At 38.9% G+C, this 15781-nt stretch overlaps 1 protein-coding gene across 11 annotated transcripts in view; it reads right to left on the bottom strand.

Annotated features, from left to right (window-relative positions):
• The window catches only part of Birc6 (baculoviral IAP repeat containing 6), a 185646-nt gene that overhangs the window by 123090 nt on the left and 46775 nt on the right, over positions 1-15781 (bottom strand). For all 11 annotated transcript variants that reach the window (XR_004943402.1, XR_004943403.1, XM_036171155.1 and 8 more), the window contains exons 9-11: positions 13928-15322; positions 4357-4506; positions 2803-3028 (exon numbers count right to left, since the gene is read on the bottom strand). Coding sequence is in view for 9 of the 11 variants with exons in the window: in XM_036171155.1 (XP_036027048.1) it covers positions 2803-3028; positions 4357-4506; positions 13928-15322 (1771 nt within the window). In the remaining 2 variants the exon portion in view is untranslated. The remainder of the gene's footprint in view (positions 1-2802; positions 3029-4356; positions 4507-13927; positions 15323-15781) is intronic.

The following is a 15781-nucleotide window of genomic DNA, read 5'->3' on the forward strand; positions in this document are numbered from 1 at the left end:
AGGGTATCTTAATTTTTAAAAAGTCAAAAAAATATATTTGCCAAGTGGAAATCACACATGCTTTGGAGTTTTTGTCCCACAGGAGACAAGAGCTTGTGGATCCGGTTTGATCAAGGGAGACCTCCTGAAACTTGATAGATGATATCTATCCATAAAGGTTACAGCTGGTCTTCCCAGGACTTGCCCATTATCTCAAATTTTCTCAGGGACCCTAAAGATACCTGGTCCACAGATAGCAAGAAGTAGTTTCGTGAATACTGTGCCCATGTTCCCAAGAGACGGGTTGGGAGGTCTTTGTTTGGTGGGTTATAGATTTTTATTATCATTTAGGGGAATATAGTATAATGATACAAATTTAAAGTTACTTTTGTTACACTCTATATATGTTTCTACTTGTTTGAGGTATTGTACCTATGTTGTCATTTAAAATATAAGGTAAAGTTCTAGTTTTTGAAAGCTATTATTATAAACTATATAGGATAATCAAGAAACATAGGTTAGTAGTTAGCCATCTAATAACAATCAAATTTGTAGATATGTTAGGTATATTTTCAGGATCATATAGAGATATATTTTAGATAGATAACTGGTTTTCAAACACTTTAAAGACCTACAGACTATGGCATTTAAAATGTTTTGTTAACCTAAGGTTTTTCATGACAATGAGACATCTGCTCCCGGCAGCATCAATCTACTTCAAATGATGGGCACTGAAGAACTCCATATGAGTTTGCTCTCATTGTGGCAAGCACCAGACAAAGAAATTGCTCTTCCTTTGACTGCTGACAATGTATGCAGACCTGCAGGACACACAGGAAAAGACTGGTGAACATTGCCAAACAAAACAGGACAGGACAGTCCTTGAGAGTCCTGCTTCACAGAAGAGTCTGGCAGATATTCTGCAGGACACAGAGGGAAGCGACTGATGAATTTTGTGAATACAAGGCAAGCCAGTCCTTCAAATGTCCTGCTTCACTAAAAAGTCTGTCGGATACTCTGGGCCTGTAGGCCGAAGATGAATGCCCCAACGCTGCACAGGAACTTTCAGTGACTGTCTAGGCAGTAAAATGTGTCTGTTGTCAGAAAATATTACATCCTTCTGGGTCTTTGATAGAGCTGAAGACTAGATAGTTATAATTGCAATTTTCCTTAGTTATGACAGAAAGTAAATTAAATGTAAAATTCTGGATTCACTAAGATACAATAGATAATGCATTATTTTCTATGAATATGCTAACTACAAATGGACAGAATATTGTAAATGTAATTCTTACTTGATAACTGTTTTTGTTGTGTATAGTTTTACTATGTTAAAGTAAAAAATCTTTCTTTGTAATTAGACAAAAGGGGGTAAATGTTATAGAGTATTATTTTAAGGTGTGTTACATGATGGGGAACATTTGTTTAATGTATTGCATTTGTTTATGCTGCTTTTGTTTAGCTCTGTGAAGCTGTGTAACTGTGCCTGTCTAACCTGGTGGTCTAATAACGAGCTGAATGGTCAATAGCAAGGCAGGAGAAAGGATAGGCAGGGCTGGTAAGAGGAGAGAATAAATAGAAGGAGATATCTGATACAGAAAAGGAAAAGCAAGAGAGATCAAGCAGGGAGAAAAGAAGGGGCCAGCCACACAGCCAGCCATGGAGTGAGAGTAAAAGCAAAACAGAAGAAAAGGAAAAAGCCCAGAGGCACAAGGGAGACAGGAAAATTTAAGTTAAGGAAAGATGGCTAGAAACAAGCCAAGCTAAGGCTGGGCGTTCATAATTAATAAGCCTCCGTGTGTGGTTCATTTGGGAGCTGGGTGGCGGCCCCCTAAGAGCAAAGGGTCCCCAAATGAGTAAAGAGCAAAAACAACCAAGAACATTGTACTGCTACCAAGTCTGCTCTCAGAGTAGAGGTGAATATTTCACAAAATTCTATCCCTATCCCTTTAAATCATATCCAGACTCCAGCTACTCTTTTTCACTACCTCCATCATCATTACTATCTTCTAAGGTAACATCTGCAGTTAAGCAGCCAACCTGAATCTTTGCATCTACAACAACCATACCATCACCACAATCAACAACCTAACTACCTGTTACTGATTCCCAACAGAAAACACAGAGAATCCTGATCTATAAATTGCTATCTAAGCTTTCGTGTGCTCAAAAACCTCTAACACTCTCACCTCCTGCAATTCAGAAGCTCCTACCACTCACTCTACTACGTTCTCCACCCTCCAACAACAATAGTTTTGTTACTCAGAAAGTCACCAGAGACACTATCAGGGCTTTATACTTGCACTGCCCTTGATTCAGTGTCTCTACTCAGGGCTTTCTAAGGATGTTCTCTCTAGCCCATGTACTTGAATGTTCATTCGTGTGTCTATTCCCCTTCCCCACCCCTATAGCATAGGATACATCTGCTCACTGTCTGAAGCCAATTAAAATACGATGTTCACAGGAAGCACAGTACTAGTGTCCACAACAGTGCCTGTTTTTATACAAAAGTATTTAAATATTTGCTAAGGAAATCTGTGGGTTAAGTAATCAAATAAATACTTGATACTCTCATTTATCCTATAACAGTACAGAAAGATCCAAAATCAAATGAAAAACACAAGGGAGAAAAGTTATTAATACTAAATATTAAGAAAACTAGGGGGGTTGGGGATTTAGCTCAGTGGTAGAGTGCTCGCCTAGCAAGCGCAAGGCCCTGGGTTCGATCCCCAGCTAAAAAAAAAAAAAGAGAACTAGTAACATAGCTAGGAACTCCATGTTACAGCAGATGTCTAAGGTAAAGCTCCTTGGGAAACCCAGTACCTGTCAGTTTGCAATTTCCAAGTGCGGGTGTGCTGAGCAGCATCTCCATGGTGCTGCTGATGCAGATGCTGAGGGTGCCGTCTTTGCTGCTGTTCTTGCTGAACTTCTACCCAACATGGGGGAACAGTAGCTGAAAATCGTGGAGTCAGTGTCTCAAATCGAGTTAGCTCTACTAGAGACGTCAAGATTTCAAGTGTGAAAGGCTGGTCCACCAATAAATCAACTCCTTAATGGTAGTGAATACAGTATTTGAAACAGATTTAAAAAGAAAAATAAAGATGTTATTTTAATTCATGGTTTTTGTCTATTCAAAATACAACATGCCAAATGTATAAAAGCCAATAAAGCAATCTAAGGATACTCTACTCCACACTAATTACACTGGCCATGGGACAGCTCAATCATCGTGCCCAAACTCAATCTGTTAGAAACGGGCAAATATGGTATTAAAACGCAAACTACCACACTCGGATCAGCAATTTGCTTTTATAACATGCTATTAACAAAGCAAATACAAGGTGCCAGCAATTACTAAGAAATGCCCTTTCATGATCAATTAAAAATTTTAAAACAGCCAAAGCCTATTCTGACAATAATAAACATTCACAAACATAAAGATTTAACTATCCCGGACGGGCGGTGGTGGTGCACGCCTTTAATCCAAGCACTCAGGAAGCAGAGGCAGGCGGATCTCTGTGAGTTCTAGGCCAGCCTGGTCTACCAAGTGAGTTCCAGGAAAGGTGTAAAGCTACACAGAGAAACCCTGTCTCAAAGAAGGAAAAAAAAAAAAGATTAAACTATCCCTTCTCTTCTGTGAGTTGCCTTCTAGATGTAACAGTATTAAATGAGTAAGTGAAAATTACCACATTCTATGCTACTAGTTCTTAAAGTTAACTACATTAACTAGTAGACACCAGGAGTTTACTTCCGTATAAGAGAAAACATCAGAATGTCACACTGTAGGGACCATGAAGAACGTATACCAACTTCAGATGTCACTCCTATTAGAATGCGTGGAACATTATGGGGAGTTCAGGAGCGAGGAGCTAAACTGAAGCTTCAACGAGCAGACAAAACTGGCCTCAAAATCACAGTACTCCAAAAGTCCCCGTCGCATGGTTCTTAAAAACTTAAGAGAAATATGTTTTTACTTCTTAGGCAGACCTCACTAACACTGATAAGCCTATGAAAATAATTTCCTTCTTTAATAAGTTTGTAACGTTTTTCGACTACCAGAAAGGTAATGATAAATAATGTATAATAATAAGCCTGGGGTTGGGGATTGAGCACAGTGGTAGAGCCCTGGTTTGTCCTCAGCTCCGGCAATAAATAGATAGATGATAATAATAATAATAATAACTAGAAGAGGAGGAGGAGGAGGCAGAAGCAGAAGCAGCAGCAGCAGCAGCAGCAGCAGCAGCAGCAGCAGCAGCCTGGTCAAAGAATGTCTTTCTAAACAGGGCAATCAAGACTTTATTATTTACACAAAAATGAAAAGAATGAATAGAATTACTATAAGGGTATTTGTAATTATTTAAAAATATAGTGTCTTACCTGAAATACCAGGACTTGAAGGATTTGATAAAGGTCTGGAACCTTCTAGAGATGGTTCTATTCCTTTAGAAAGGGATCCATCTACCAGAATATCAGCTTCATCAATATCATCACAGGTTCCTCCAATTTGGAGAAAATGAAGTTCACCACCTAGAGTATAATAAAATTTAATCAACAAATACATGGAAAATATTTAAAAATTAAATGCAGTATTAATTTAAAATTCACAACTTATTTTAATATTTTCAGGACAGGGTTTCTCTGTGCAGCTTTGGAGCCTTTCCTGGATCTCACTCTGTAATCCAGGCTGGCCTCGAACTCACAGAGATCCGCCTGCCTCTGCGAGTAGATCTTAATTTATATAGCTACTGTATTAGTGTCCTCATCTGTAAGATGATCACAGGAATAATCCCTGTTTCAAAAAGCCTTTGGTAAAGTTTAGATTATTTTAATATTTTAACACTATAGCAGTTATCTGTGTCAGAGAGTTTGGAAATTTAGTTGAAATGAACTACAACCAATTTAGTAGAGAAAATAACAGAGATATTTATCTCAGGTCTACAGAAATGGTCCAGCGGTTAAAAGGTTTTCTTTATGGTAAGGACCTGGTTCAATTTCCACTACCTTCATGGCAGCTAACAACCATTTGCAACTCCAGTTCCAGGGGATCTTACACCTTTGTCAGCCCTCCGAGGCCACAAATACATGCACAGACATACATGTAAGTTAAACACTCATACATACTTTTTAAAGGTACTTATTCTCATACCTGTTACATTATATAACATGATACTTTGATATCTTTAATTAATCTAATCATCTAACAACCAGATGCTTCACACATGGCCCCAAGACAGCCTGCCTAAGCCTCCACTTAAATGCAAGAGACTTGAAGAACCCCATCAGAAACTAAAGTCAGAAAAACACAGACAGGACCACACTGCATAAGGTTGTGAGACTTAACAACCTGGCTGAACACTAAGGTATGCTGACACAGAAACAGTGGGTAAGAATCAAGCCTTCCTCCCACCCACACTCATGCAAGCAAAGCAACCGTATTTAAAGTCAGGAGGGAGGGTGTGTGTGGGTGTGTGCGTGCGTGTGTGTGGGTGTGTGTGGGTGTGGGTGTGTGTGTGTGTGTGTGTGTGTGTCAAAGAGACAGAGAGACAGAGACAGAGAGAGACAGAGACCTGTTGGGGCAAAAGGGGTACAAAGAAAAGGGGGAAAAGGTAAAATAGGATAATATGGGAGGCTGTGATTATAGTCAATACACATTACACACATGTAAAAAACTTATATTAGGGGTTGGGGATTTAGCTCAGTGGTAGAGCACTTGCCTAGTAAGCGCAAGGCCCTGGGTTCGGTCCTCAGCTCCAGAAAGAAAAATAAATAAATAACATAAAAAACCCTTAAAATAAAAACCAAGGGGAAAATGAGGAGAGCCATCTGTAACAACACACTGCAAAGAAAACAAACTTCAGAGCCAGTTGAGCTACAAAATACACTAGGGACTAACAATCTTTATGGAGGATGGAACCAGACTGAGTTTCTGTAATACTAAGTGCCCAACCATGAATTACGATGGACCAAGAAAGACTACCACACACTTCCTGAATAAGAGGGGAAGCAGCTGGCTGTGGTGGCACATGCCTTTAATCCCAGCACACAAGAGGCAGAAACAGGTGGGGAAAACCTCCCTAATTTGACAGAAAACATCCTACAAATCTGCTCAGTTCAATGAACTCAAACAACAAACTGAGAGACTCACAAGCAAACTGTTAATAATCAATAGCTGTAAGAATACCATGCAAAGGCCCTGAGTGACTATGGCTCTAGCCCAGGGCTGCAGTCACATTCCCAGCATATATGTCAGCTCACAACTCCCTGCAATGCCACCTCCAGGGGATCTGATACCTCTGGCCTTTAAGAACACCAGAATTCCCAGACACATAATTCAAAATAATAAAAATAAATCTTTCAAACCAACATGTTCCCCTCCTCTAACAGAGATGAAAAAAACTAAAAATGTTTGAGCTGGGGTTGAGGGAGACAGGGTTTCTCTGTGTAGTTTTAGCTGTCCTGGAACTTGAAACTGTGAAAAGGATAAGAAGTTTATTTTAAAAACAGTAATAAAAAAAATTACCCAAGTTAAATACAAATATCCAGGTACAAAAAGGTCAAAAGTTGCCAAATTTAACCAACTCTACTCCAGGAAATTATATAATCACTCTCTCACAGATGAAAGGTGAAAGATTTTCATGACTTTATGAGAAAAAAAAAACAAGAAACACATATGTGCCCTCAGTTTACAATTTACTTGACTGCTGACTGCTTAACAGAACATATGGGTTCTTCATTTTGTTTTGAAACAGTCTCACTATGTAGCCCTAGAATGTACTATGTAGACCTGACTGGCTTCAAACTCACATCTACCTGCCTCTGCCACCTGAATGTTGGAATTAAAGGCATGCACCACCACACTCAGCTGGCTTGAACAGAAATTTTATAAAGGTAAGGAAATAGCAAGATTTCAAAGATCTGAAGGGAGGGGAGGGGTCTCAAATACTACTGTATCTAAAAAAGCTATCTTTTTTTTTTTTTTTAATTTTAAACAGTATAATATTTTCTCTGTAGAAAATAGTAAAAATGATATCATTTCCCAATAAGCCCTTTTAAGCCAAATGATGGCTGAATTATACATAAAATAATGATTAGATTCTGGGATACAAAAGAACCTATCTTCATCTGTTCAGAGAGCTATGTTTTACTTAAGTTGTGGAAGTGAGATTTCTATTTACCTTCCCCTTCACTGTTTGATTTACAGCAGACATTTTTCTGCAGTCTAATCCATAATCTAAAAAGATTTTAGCCTCCCCGCCTGAAAGTATGGCCAGCATTTTTTTTCATCAGCTTGATACATACAAATTCTTATCCTGATAGTGAAATTTTTCACTAATGCTTGCCCAGTGATTGGGTAAAACCAAAACTTATTATAAGCCACAGTCATCCTACGGTCCCCCCTGCTAGGTAACCTCCCTGGATCTGTGGGTTGCAGTCTGATTGTCCTTTGTCTAAAAAGTTAACTTTTAGAAATAAAGGAGAAATACTTTGCCATCCAAACAAAAGCTGAAGGAATTTATGTTTAATAAATAAATGTTTGTTGTTGGTGGTGGTTTTGTTGTACAATTTCTCACATAGCCTAGAGGCTGGCCTTAAACTCATGATGTAGACGAAAGTAGATCCTCCTAACTTACTAAGGTTGAAAGAATCTGTCACCACAAGCTTCCACCTCAAACATACTCTACCACAAAAGCTAAAGGAAGGCTTCCAAAATGAAAGAAGGATAATTAAGGAGAAAACAGAAGGGAATAAAAATTAATGGTAGCAGTAGTCACACAACTTCACATCAATGAAAAAATGTAAAACGGGAGCTTCTGAAAATGCAGACAGGAATGGAAAGCCACTGCAGCGATTTTATAAAGATATTTCATTGTTCTTTGCTTTGCTTTAAACTTTTACTACATTTATTTGTCGTCTATGTGTGTGCCTGTTCATGTAAGTGCACATGCCACAGAATGCACACATGTGGAAGCCAGAGGACAAGTCTCAGGAGTTGGTTCTCTGCTTCTCCTATGTGAGTTTCAGGGATCAAACTCCACTTCCCGGGTTCTGGTCTTATTCAACAATCCTGTGAACTTGCTACCATTTCAAAACAAAAACATGTCTCCCACAAATCTTATAGTAACAACAACATCAATATCCATAAAGCAAACCAAAACTGAGCATTTAGTCAGAACACACTACTCAAGTAGCTCATTAAACCACTAAAAGAAACTATAGGACAGTTTATAGTTTAAAAAAAAAAGGGGGGGGAGGACAGAGAGAGAAGTAGTAGAAGAAGTAGGAGGAGGAAGAAGAGGAGGAGGAAGGAAGGAAGGGAGAGAGGAAGGGAGAAAGGAAGGAGGGAGGGAGGGAGAGAGAGAGAGGAAGAAAGGAAGAAAGAAAGGGAAAAGAAGGAGAGAAGAAAAAAGAAAAGAAGTAGCAGAATAGTTGTAAGGCCTTACCTGTACTAATTGCCTTAAATTATCTCATTAAAGACACAGGGTGACTAAACTCTGTTTCTTTACAGAGACACTACACTTCTATGAACTATGACTAGCAGTGATGGAATGAGTAAATACCACATGCAAATGCAATCCAAGGGAAAACAGGAATGTTGTAACAATACCAGTAAAATTAAAAGAAGTAAAAAGCAGTGAAGAAGGTTGTTATAGAATGTAAAGGACTCAATTCAGCAAAAGAAAAGAAAATTCAGTATCAGGGTGGCAGAAATAGTAGGCTCTATGCCAGTATCTACCCCAACTCTCCATGGAGACAGAAGGCTCAATGAGGTCTGATTGTGACCAAACTAGTTTCAAGTTAGTGAAAGACCCTCTGTCACAAGAATAAGGCAGAAGATTCATAGCAGAGGACAACAAACATCCTACCCTGGTCTCCATAAGCAAACGGGCATATGCAAAAACACACATACACAGAAAACAACAAGACATAATACAAAAACTGTTGTAATCAAGTCAGCATGATACAGAGATTAAAAAAGACACACAAATCAATAGAACACCTAAGACATAAATCTATACAACTGCAACCAATTTTCAACATGGAAAGTACATGAAATGAAACATAGTTATTTCAATAAATAGTTTGGGGAAAGGAAGATGTCCAAATGCAGAAGAGTATAAAACTAGACCACTATCTCTTACCAACTGTAAGTATCAGCACAAAGAGAATTAGACTTAAGTGTTAAGACCTGAATGTTCTAGGCATAACAACTCATGCCTTTAATCCCACCACATCAGAGGCTAAGAGAGGAGGAATGACTGAGTTTGAGGCTAGCCTGGACTACATAGTATATTCCAGTCTTGTCTGGGCTACAGAATAAGATCTTGTCTTAAAAAAAACCAAAATACAAAAAAAAAAAAAAAAAAAAAAAAGAAAGAAAGAAAGAAAGCCAAAAGTATGAAAAATAGTAGAACAAAACCAAGAACTGTTTCAGAACACTGAAATGGGCAGAGATTTGAGACCAGACTCCAAAAGAAAAAGAAATGAATGGGAATATAAACAAATATGATTTCATAAAACTAAAAAGCAACCACATAACAGTAAGAAACATTGCCAGGCATGGCAAATAAAAAACTAAACACCCAGCGGGGCGGTGGTGGCTCATGTCTTTAATCTCAGCACTCCACTCGGGAGGCAGAGGCAGGTGGATCTCTGAGTTCGAGGCCAGCCTGGTCTATAGAGCTAGTCCAGGACAGGTACCAAAGCTACAGAGAAACCCTGTCTCGAAAAACAAACAAAAAAAGTGATATAAAAAATATATAAGGAATTCCGGACCCTCAAATAAAGAGACAGCTCAGTAGTTAAGAGCATTCAATGGCTGCTCTTCCAGAGGACCTGGATTTGAGTCCCAACACCTACATGGCAGCTAACAACCCTCTGGTCACAGGGGATTTGAGGCCTTCTAGCCTCCTCAGGCACTGCATGAATATACTGCACAGCACACATGCATGAAAATACTCATAAAATACAAGCTTTATTTATTAAAAAAACAAAAACAAAACAGTATGGGAGCCAGTGAGATGGCTCAGTGGGTACGCACTTGCTGCCACCCCTGACAATCTGAGTTTAACCCCTGGAACAAGTATGATGGAAGGAGAGAGCCTTTGCGCGCGCGTGCGCACGCGCGCGCGCACACACACACACACACACACACACACACACACACACACACACACATAAGAGGAATGAAAAACAGGATGGAGGTTTCTCAAAAAATTTCATTGCAGAAGCATAATATATTACAGCAATTCTACTACTGGACAAATCACCAAAGGAAATCATTTTGTCAAAGGGACATTTCATACCCATATTCACAGAAACACTGAACTCACAACAGCCAAGAAATGGAAACAACCTAAGTGCCCTTAAATTCATGCATGAAAGAAAAAAAAAAAATCTGACACATGTACATAATGTAACACCACTCAGCCATAAAAAAAGAATGAAGTCCTATCATTTAAAATGACATAGGGGGTTGCTAAATAAATGGTTAAGTGGTCAAGAGCACTGACTGCTCTTTCAGAGACCAGGGTTCAAGTCCCAGCACCCATGCAGCAACTAACAACTGTCTGTGACTACAGTTCCAGGGACCCTGACACCCTTACACAAGCATACACATGGGCAAAACACCAATGCACATAAAAATAAAAATTGAAATTAAAATTTTTTTAGCCAGGCAGTGGTAGTACATGCCTTAAATCCCAGCAGAGGCAAGCAGACATCTGTGATTTTAAGGCCAACCTGGTCTACAGAGTGAGTTCTAGATTGGTTGGTTGGTTGGTTGGTTGGTTGGTTGGTTGGTTGATTGGTTGGTTGGTTAGATAGATAGATTAGATAGATAGATAGATAGATAGATAGATAGATAGATAGATAGATATGACATGGATAGAACTAGAGATCATTATGCTAAGCAAAATAAACCAGAAAAGTATCTCATGAAGTGACTCATGTAAAATCTAAAACAGGTGATCTCATGTAAGTTTACAGCAGAATGGTGGTTACAGAGGACAGAGAGAGGGAAGAGAGGAATGTGGGACTGTTGATCAATGGATACTAATAACAACAGTAAGCAGCTCTGGGGTAACTACTACATACTATGCTGCAAGTAATACCATATATGAACATGTCAAAGAGCCAGCAGAAAGGACTTCAAAGTTTTCCCCACAAAGAAATGATGAATGATTTAACATGATTTAAACATTACTCAATATTATATAGATGTAGCAAATGTTATGTGACAAATGTTATGTGTTCAATGACAATGTATAACTTCTAGGTTTTGTTCATGTTAGAATCACTTAATTATAAAAATTTTTAGAAGCTAGACTTGGTGTCACATGCCTTTAACCACACCACTTGGGAGGCAGAGGCCATCCTAGTTTAATTCCAGGAGCTGAGGAAATGGCTAAGTAGATAAAGAGACTGCCAAGCAAGCATCACAATTAGAGATTGGATGCCCAGAACTTATGTAACATCTGACTGGTATGGTAGCCACCTGTAACTTCAGTGCTAGGGAGGCAGAGACAGCCTTGAAACTGCACTCACACAAACTCACACATAGGAAAAAGGTATTTATTTCAGTTCTCCAGTAGTTGGTGCTGTTAGCACACCTGAAATCCCAGCATTGAAGACAGTTCAAGAACTGCCAGGAAATCAACTACCACAAGAGATTGCTTCCTGGGAACCCTGCTACCTAACTCTAAGATGTATACTGATCTACTTTCAAATACTAAATTATATCTCATCAAATAAATAAAGTAATTAAACCCTTACTACATTTCTACAAATACTGGTATCTTACAAGTAAGCATGTGTCCAGGGCCAAATCACTCAAGCACCATGTTGGATGATTTATGGCAAGATGGCAACTTCTCAGCTCTTTCTCATATTGAATACTACAGGAAATTCATTTTAAGACTCTTCAGCTTTTGTTATACTCTAACAGTGCAGTGTATACAGTTTAAAAGACTCAGACAACAAACCGACCAGCTTAGAATTCTCTCTGCCATTATTAGCTCTGTGATTAAGACAAGTTACTGAACTCTCAGTTTACTGATCTGCAAAAAACAGGCTCTATGAAAAAGCGTATGTGTTATAAATTTGATGTGATCACTGGCAAAGTAAAAAACTGACACATGTGATCAGGAAGTTAAAATTCCCTGAAACCTTCTAGAACTTAAAAGAGCTACTCAAGTCTCACCTGTACTTCCAAGTTTTTAATCATTCGAAAGTTATGTTGAACTCTCATATTTTATATCAACTTACTTTGACTTTAATACAATTTGAAGACTTTTCCCCCATTGGGTATTGCACTAGATGTAGCAATCTGAAACAACCAATACACTAGCTACCACCCTCTTTAGCTAAGCCCTATTAATCTATTCAACCAAAAACTCAGGTTAATGCCTACCAAAAGCACAAACAGAGAATGAATGACGCTTTTCCCAAATTCATCGTCTTGGTTATAATCTAGGCTTCAAGAATTTTGTGGCTCTACAATTCCAACTAACCTATCAATAGTAAACAGTATTTGTTATGCCACAAAAGTCAGCAATACTTGTTAAAAATCTGTTGTACACAGTTACTTGATTTACACAAACAAATATAAGGGGATATATTGCATAATGTCCAACAGGGCCTAAAATGTTGCAAAACTAATTTATTATTAGCCAAAGATTATGAAAAAAGAAGACCAAACATCTTAACATTTTATATAGCTAAGGATTACTTGCTAAGTTGTTTTTTTTTTTTATAGAAGCAATCTGTGCCAGAAACTTCATATACATTATTTGACTATAATGAGCCCCACAATAGACTATGGCAGCTAATCAACTTGGCAATATTAAGAGATGCCTAGAAGATGGGAAAAGCATCTATAAGTGAATCTATGAGGGCATTTGCACACAGGGGTAGAGGTGGGAGACTGCCATGGAAGTAAGACGCCCTTTGGAATAAAAGTAAAACAAGTTATAATCATTCATCCCCCCCACCACACACACACACACACACCTTGTTTTGTAGCTGCCCTGACACAAGTTTCCCTGCTCAGTCATACGTTCCTGACTGTGACAAACTAAAATTTCTGGTACCTCATGACCGAGTTAAGTCCTTCCTCCTTTAAGCAGCTTATATGAAGTGTATTGTCACATCAACAAGTCTAACACACAGGCCATCTTATCCTAGTTTCTCAAGAAACTAGTTCTGCTATGGGAGCCCACAGAGATTTCCTAGTGAGATCTCAGCTTGCTTTACACAGCAGGACTGCCTAAGAGGATAGATTGACCACCTGCTTGGTTACCAGGTGTTTGGAAGGGTCTGCACTTGGCTGTGCTACGGGGAGTTCTTCTGCCCCATCCCTTGGCATTTCTATAAACAGCCCTTTGGAAGAGACAGAATGGGCTGGTGGATGAGGATCCAGGCCCTCCCAAGGCTATCTTGTGTTTCTATCTGTCTCTCAAGCCTCTATATTCCTATCTAAATATTTCTTACTTCTCTCTACTCAAGAGTACCCTGGGGGAAATTGGGGCCGGTTCCCCCCACAATCCACAAATGTAGGCAATGCACAGTTGATATTCACAAACATACCAGGATGCTTATTTCTTGAAGTTAAGCAAAGTTCTTTCTTGCTACACAATCCAGGCTGCCCTTGATCTCATGACCCTAAAGTTTCATGGTCCCAAGTATATCTCTACATTCAGATGAAAAGATACTTTTTTGATGACTTACTAAGCTACTTGCAAATAGGTTTCTTGCCTAGGGAAGTTTTAAAAATCTTTAAAAAAAAAAAAAAAAATTTAATGTCAGTAAAAACAATAGGAAAATGGACCACTACATTATTAAAAAATAATTTATAAAAAAGAATCCTCTCTTTACATGAATCTAAAATTCACACTAGTTATGTACACAGATGAACACAGGTATTTTGAGAAGAATCAAGCCAATAGCTCACCTTTGGTGCATGCACACAGCCTGTCTGTGCCTGAGCAGTAAATAACAGAAACAAATGAATCCTGTTCTTCAGTGCCCTCCTTTTTGGGAGGCTCCACTTTGGCCAAAATTTCGAAGTTTGAAAGGTCTAATACTTTTACATATCCTCCCTGAGTGGTAATCACCAGGTGTCCAAGAGTAGAAATGTCAGACTTCTTTTCTCTTTCAATCCCGTTCTTTGAGGTTGGCTGCACTTCCTCAGCGGGTTCTTCACAGTCATCCTCTCGATTATCCAGGATATCCGGTGGAAGCAAAATGAGCGAGGTAATTGTGTCCTGGGGATCTTTGATATGCTGGATTTTTACTGGCTCCTCTTCTAAAGTCACTATTCGAGTGGTATAATTCATTTTGTAAAGAACTAAATATCCACCACTAACATTCCTCTGCTCTGGATGAATGATCAAAGGAGTTGGTACATCTGCTGGTGACTCATGTTGGATAACACTAATATTTGCACCATTCACTACAGCAAGATTGGGTTCCAGCTCACCTTTCCGTCTATTACATAGTGCAGAGTTTAATTTATTTAAATTATTCAAGGCCTCAACTTGATTTATTGCACTCAACGATTCAACAGAGCAAGTCCGCAGTCCTACCAACAAATGAATTCCATCAGCACAAGGAGTTATGGAGTCTATACAAAGAGTCTCCTCCTCTGCAAACTTTGGTAGCCTCAAGCACTGAACCAAAGTCCCAGGCTTGGGGAACACAGAGTTCCACTTCTCGGAATCTGGAGAGGTGAGGCTGGCTGCTGCATCTGCAAACTGCTGAATGTAAGTCACAGGAGGATCCTGCAACAACAACTGCTCCTGGTTATCCAGCTCCATTTCAATAATCTGTGGAACCGTAAAACCGTCATCGTGCAAACTTTTACTCATAATATTGTTCATCTGTGAAAAGATTTTTCCTGCTTTCTCATCAGATTCTTTGATACTATAAAGAAGTAAAACAGGTAAAGTCCTCCTTACCAGAGGAGAGTTCAGTTCTGAATTTGTGCACGATTCATTGTCAGTTGACCCTTGTTCTGATATACTTTCGCCCTGAGTTCTACTTAAACCATCCAGTGACCTGTGGGAATTACTACTAATGGGGGAGGTAGCAGGAGATTTATATGTTAATAAACCTCCAGCCAATAAACATGGAAAGGGAATGTTGTGTTGTTCCTGGTGCTTCTCCTTTGTCTTTTCACTCTTGGAGTTTGTTAAGCAAGGATTTGCCCCAAGTTCTTCAAGATCCTTAACAGTGTCCTCAAGTACATTTGCCACAATCTCCCACTGCAGTTTCTCTGGCTGTTGGAGAATGCTGAGCGCTGTTATGTCAAGGCTTACTTCCATGGCTTCCTTTTGTGAGGTATGCCCTTTGAAAAGAAACAGTACAAACCATTAGATGCAGCGGCCTTAGTGCTGTAAAGCGCAATCAGTACCTCAATGAGGGGTTTTCCTAACTCATCTACGCATTATAGTAAACCCAAGAATTCAAAGTATTTCATGGCCACAAGAGAGATCAGCAAGTAAAGGCTTGTCCCCAAGCCAGACTCAGCTTCATCACTGGAACCCACATGACAGAAGAAAACTAACTCCTACAAGCTGTGCCTTTGACCTTCACATGTGTGCATGTGCCCATACATACATGCACACACAAAATTTTAAGTGATTTTTTTCAACTTCAAGAATTTTAAAGGAAACTTTATCAAAACTCAGATGACCCTACATAAGAAAATTTAAAAGATAAAACTACTCAAGATATTAAAAATTATTTTAAACTCAAATACATTCTCTTGAGAACTAAAGAAAACTTGATTTTTAAGGAGTAGGAA

The sequence above is a fragment of the Onychomys torridus genome, chromosome 21, assembly GCF_903995425.1.
Source record: "Onychomys torridus chromosome 21, mOncTor1.1, whole genome shotgun sequence".
Classification (NCBI taxonomy): domain Eukaryota; kingdom Metazoa; phylum Chordata; class Mammalia; order Rodentia; family Cricetidae; genus Onychomys; species Onychomys torridus.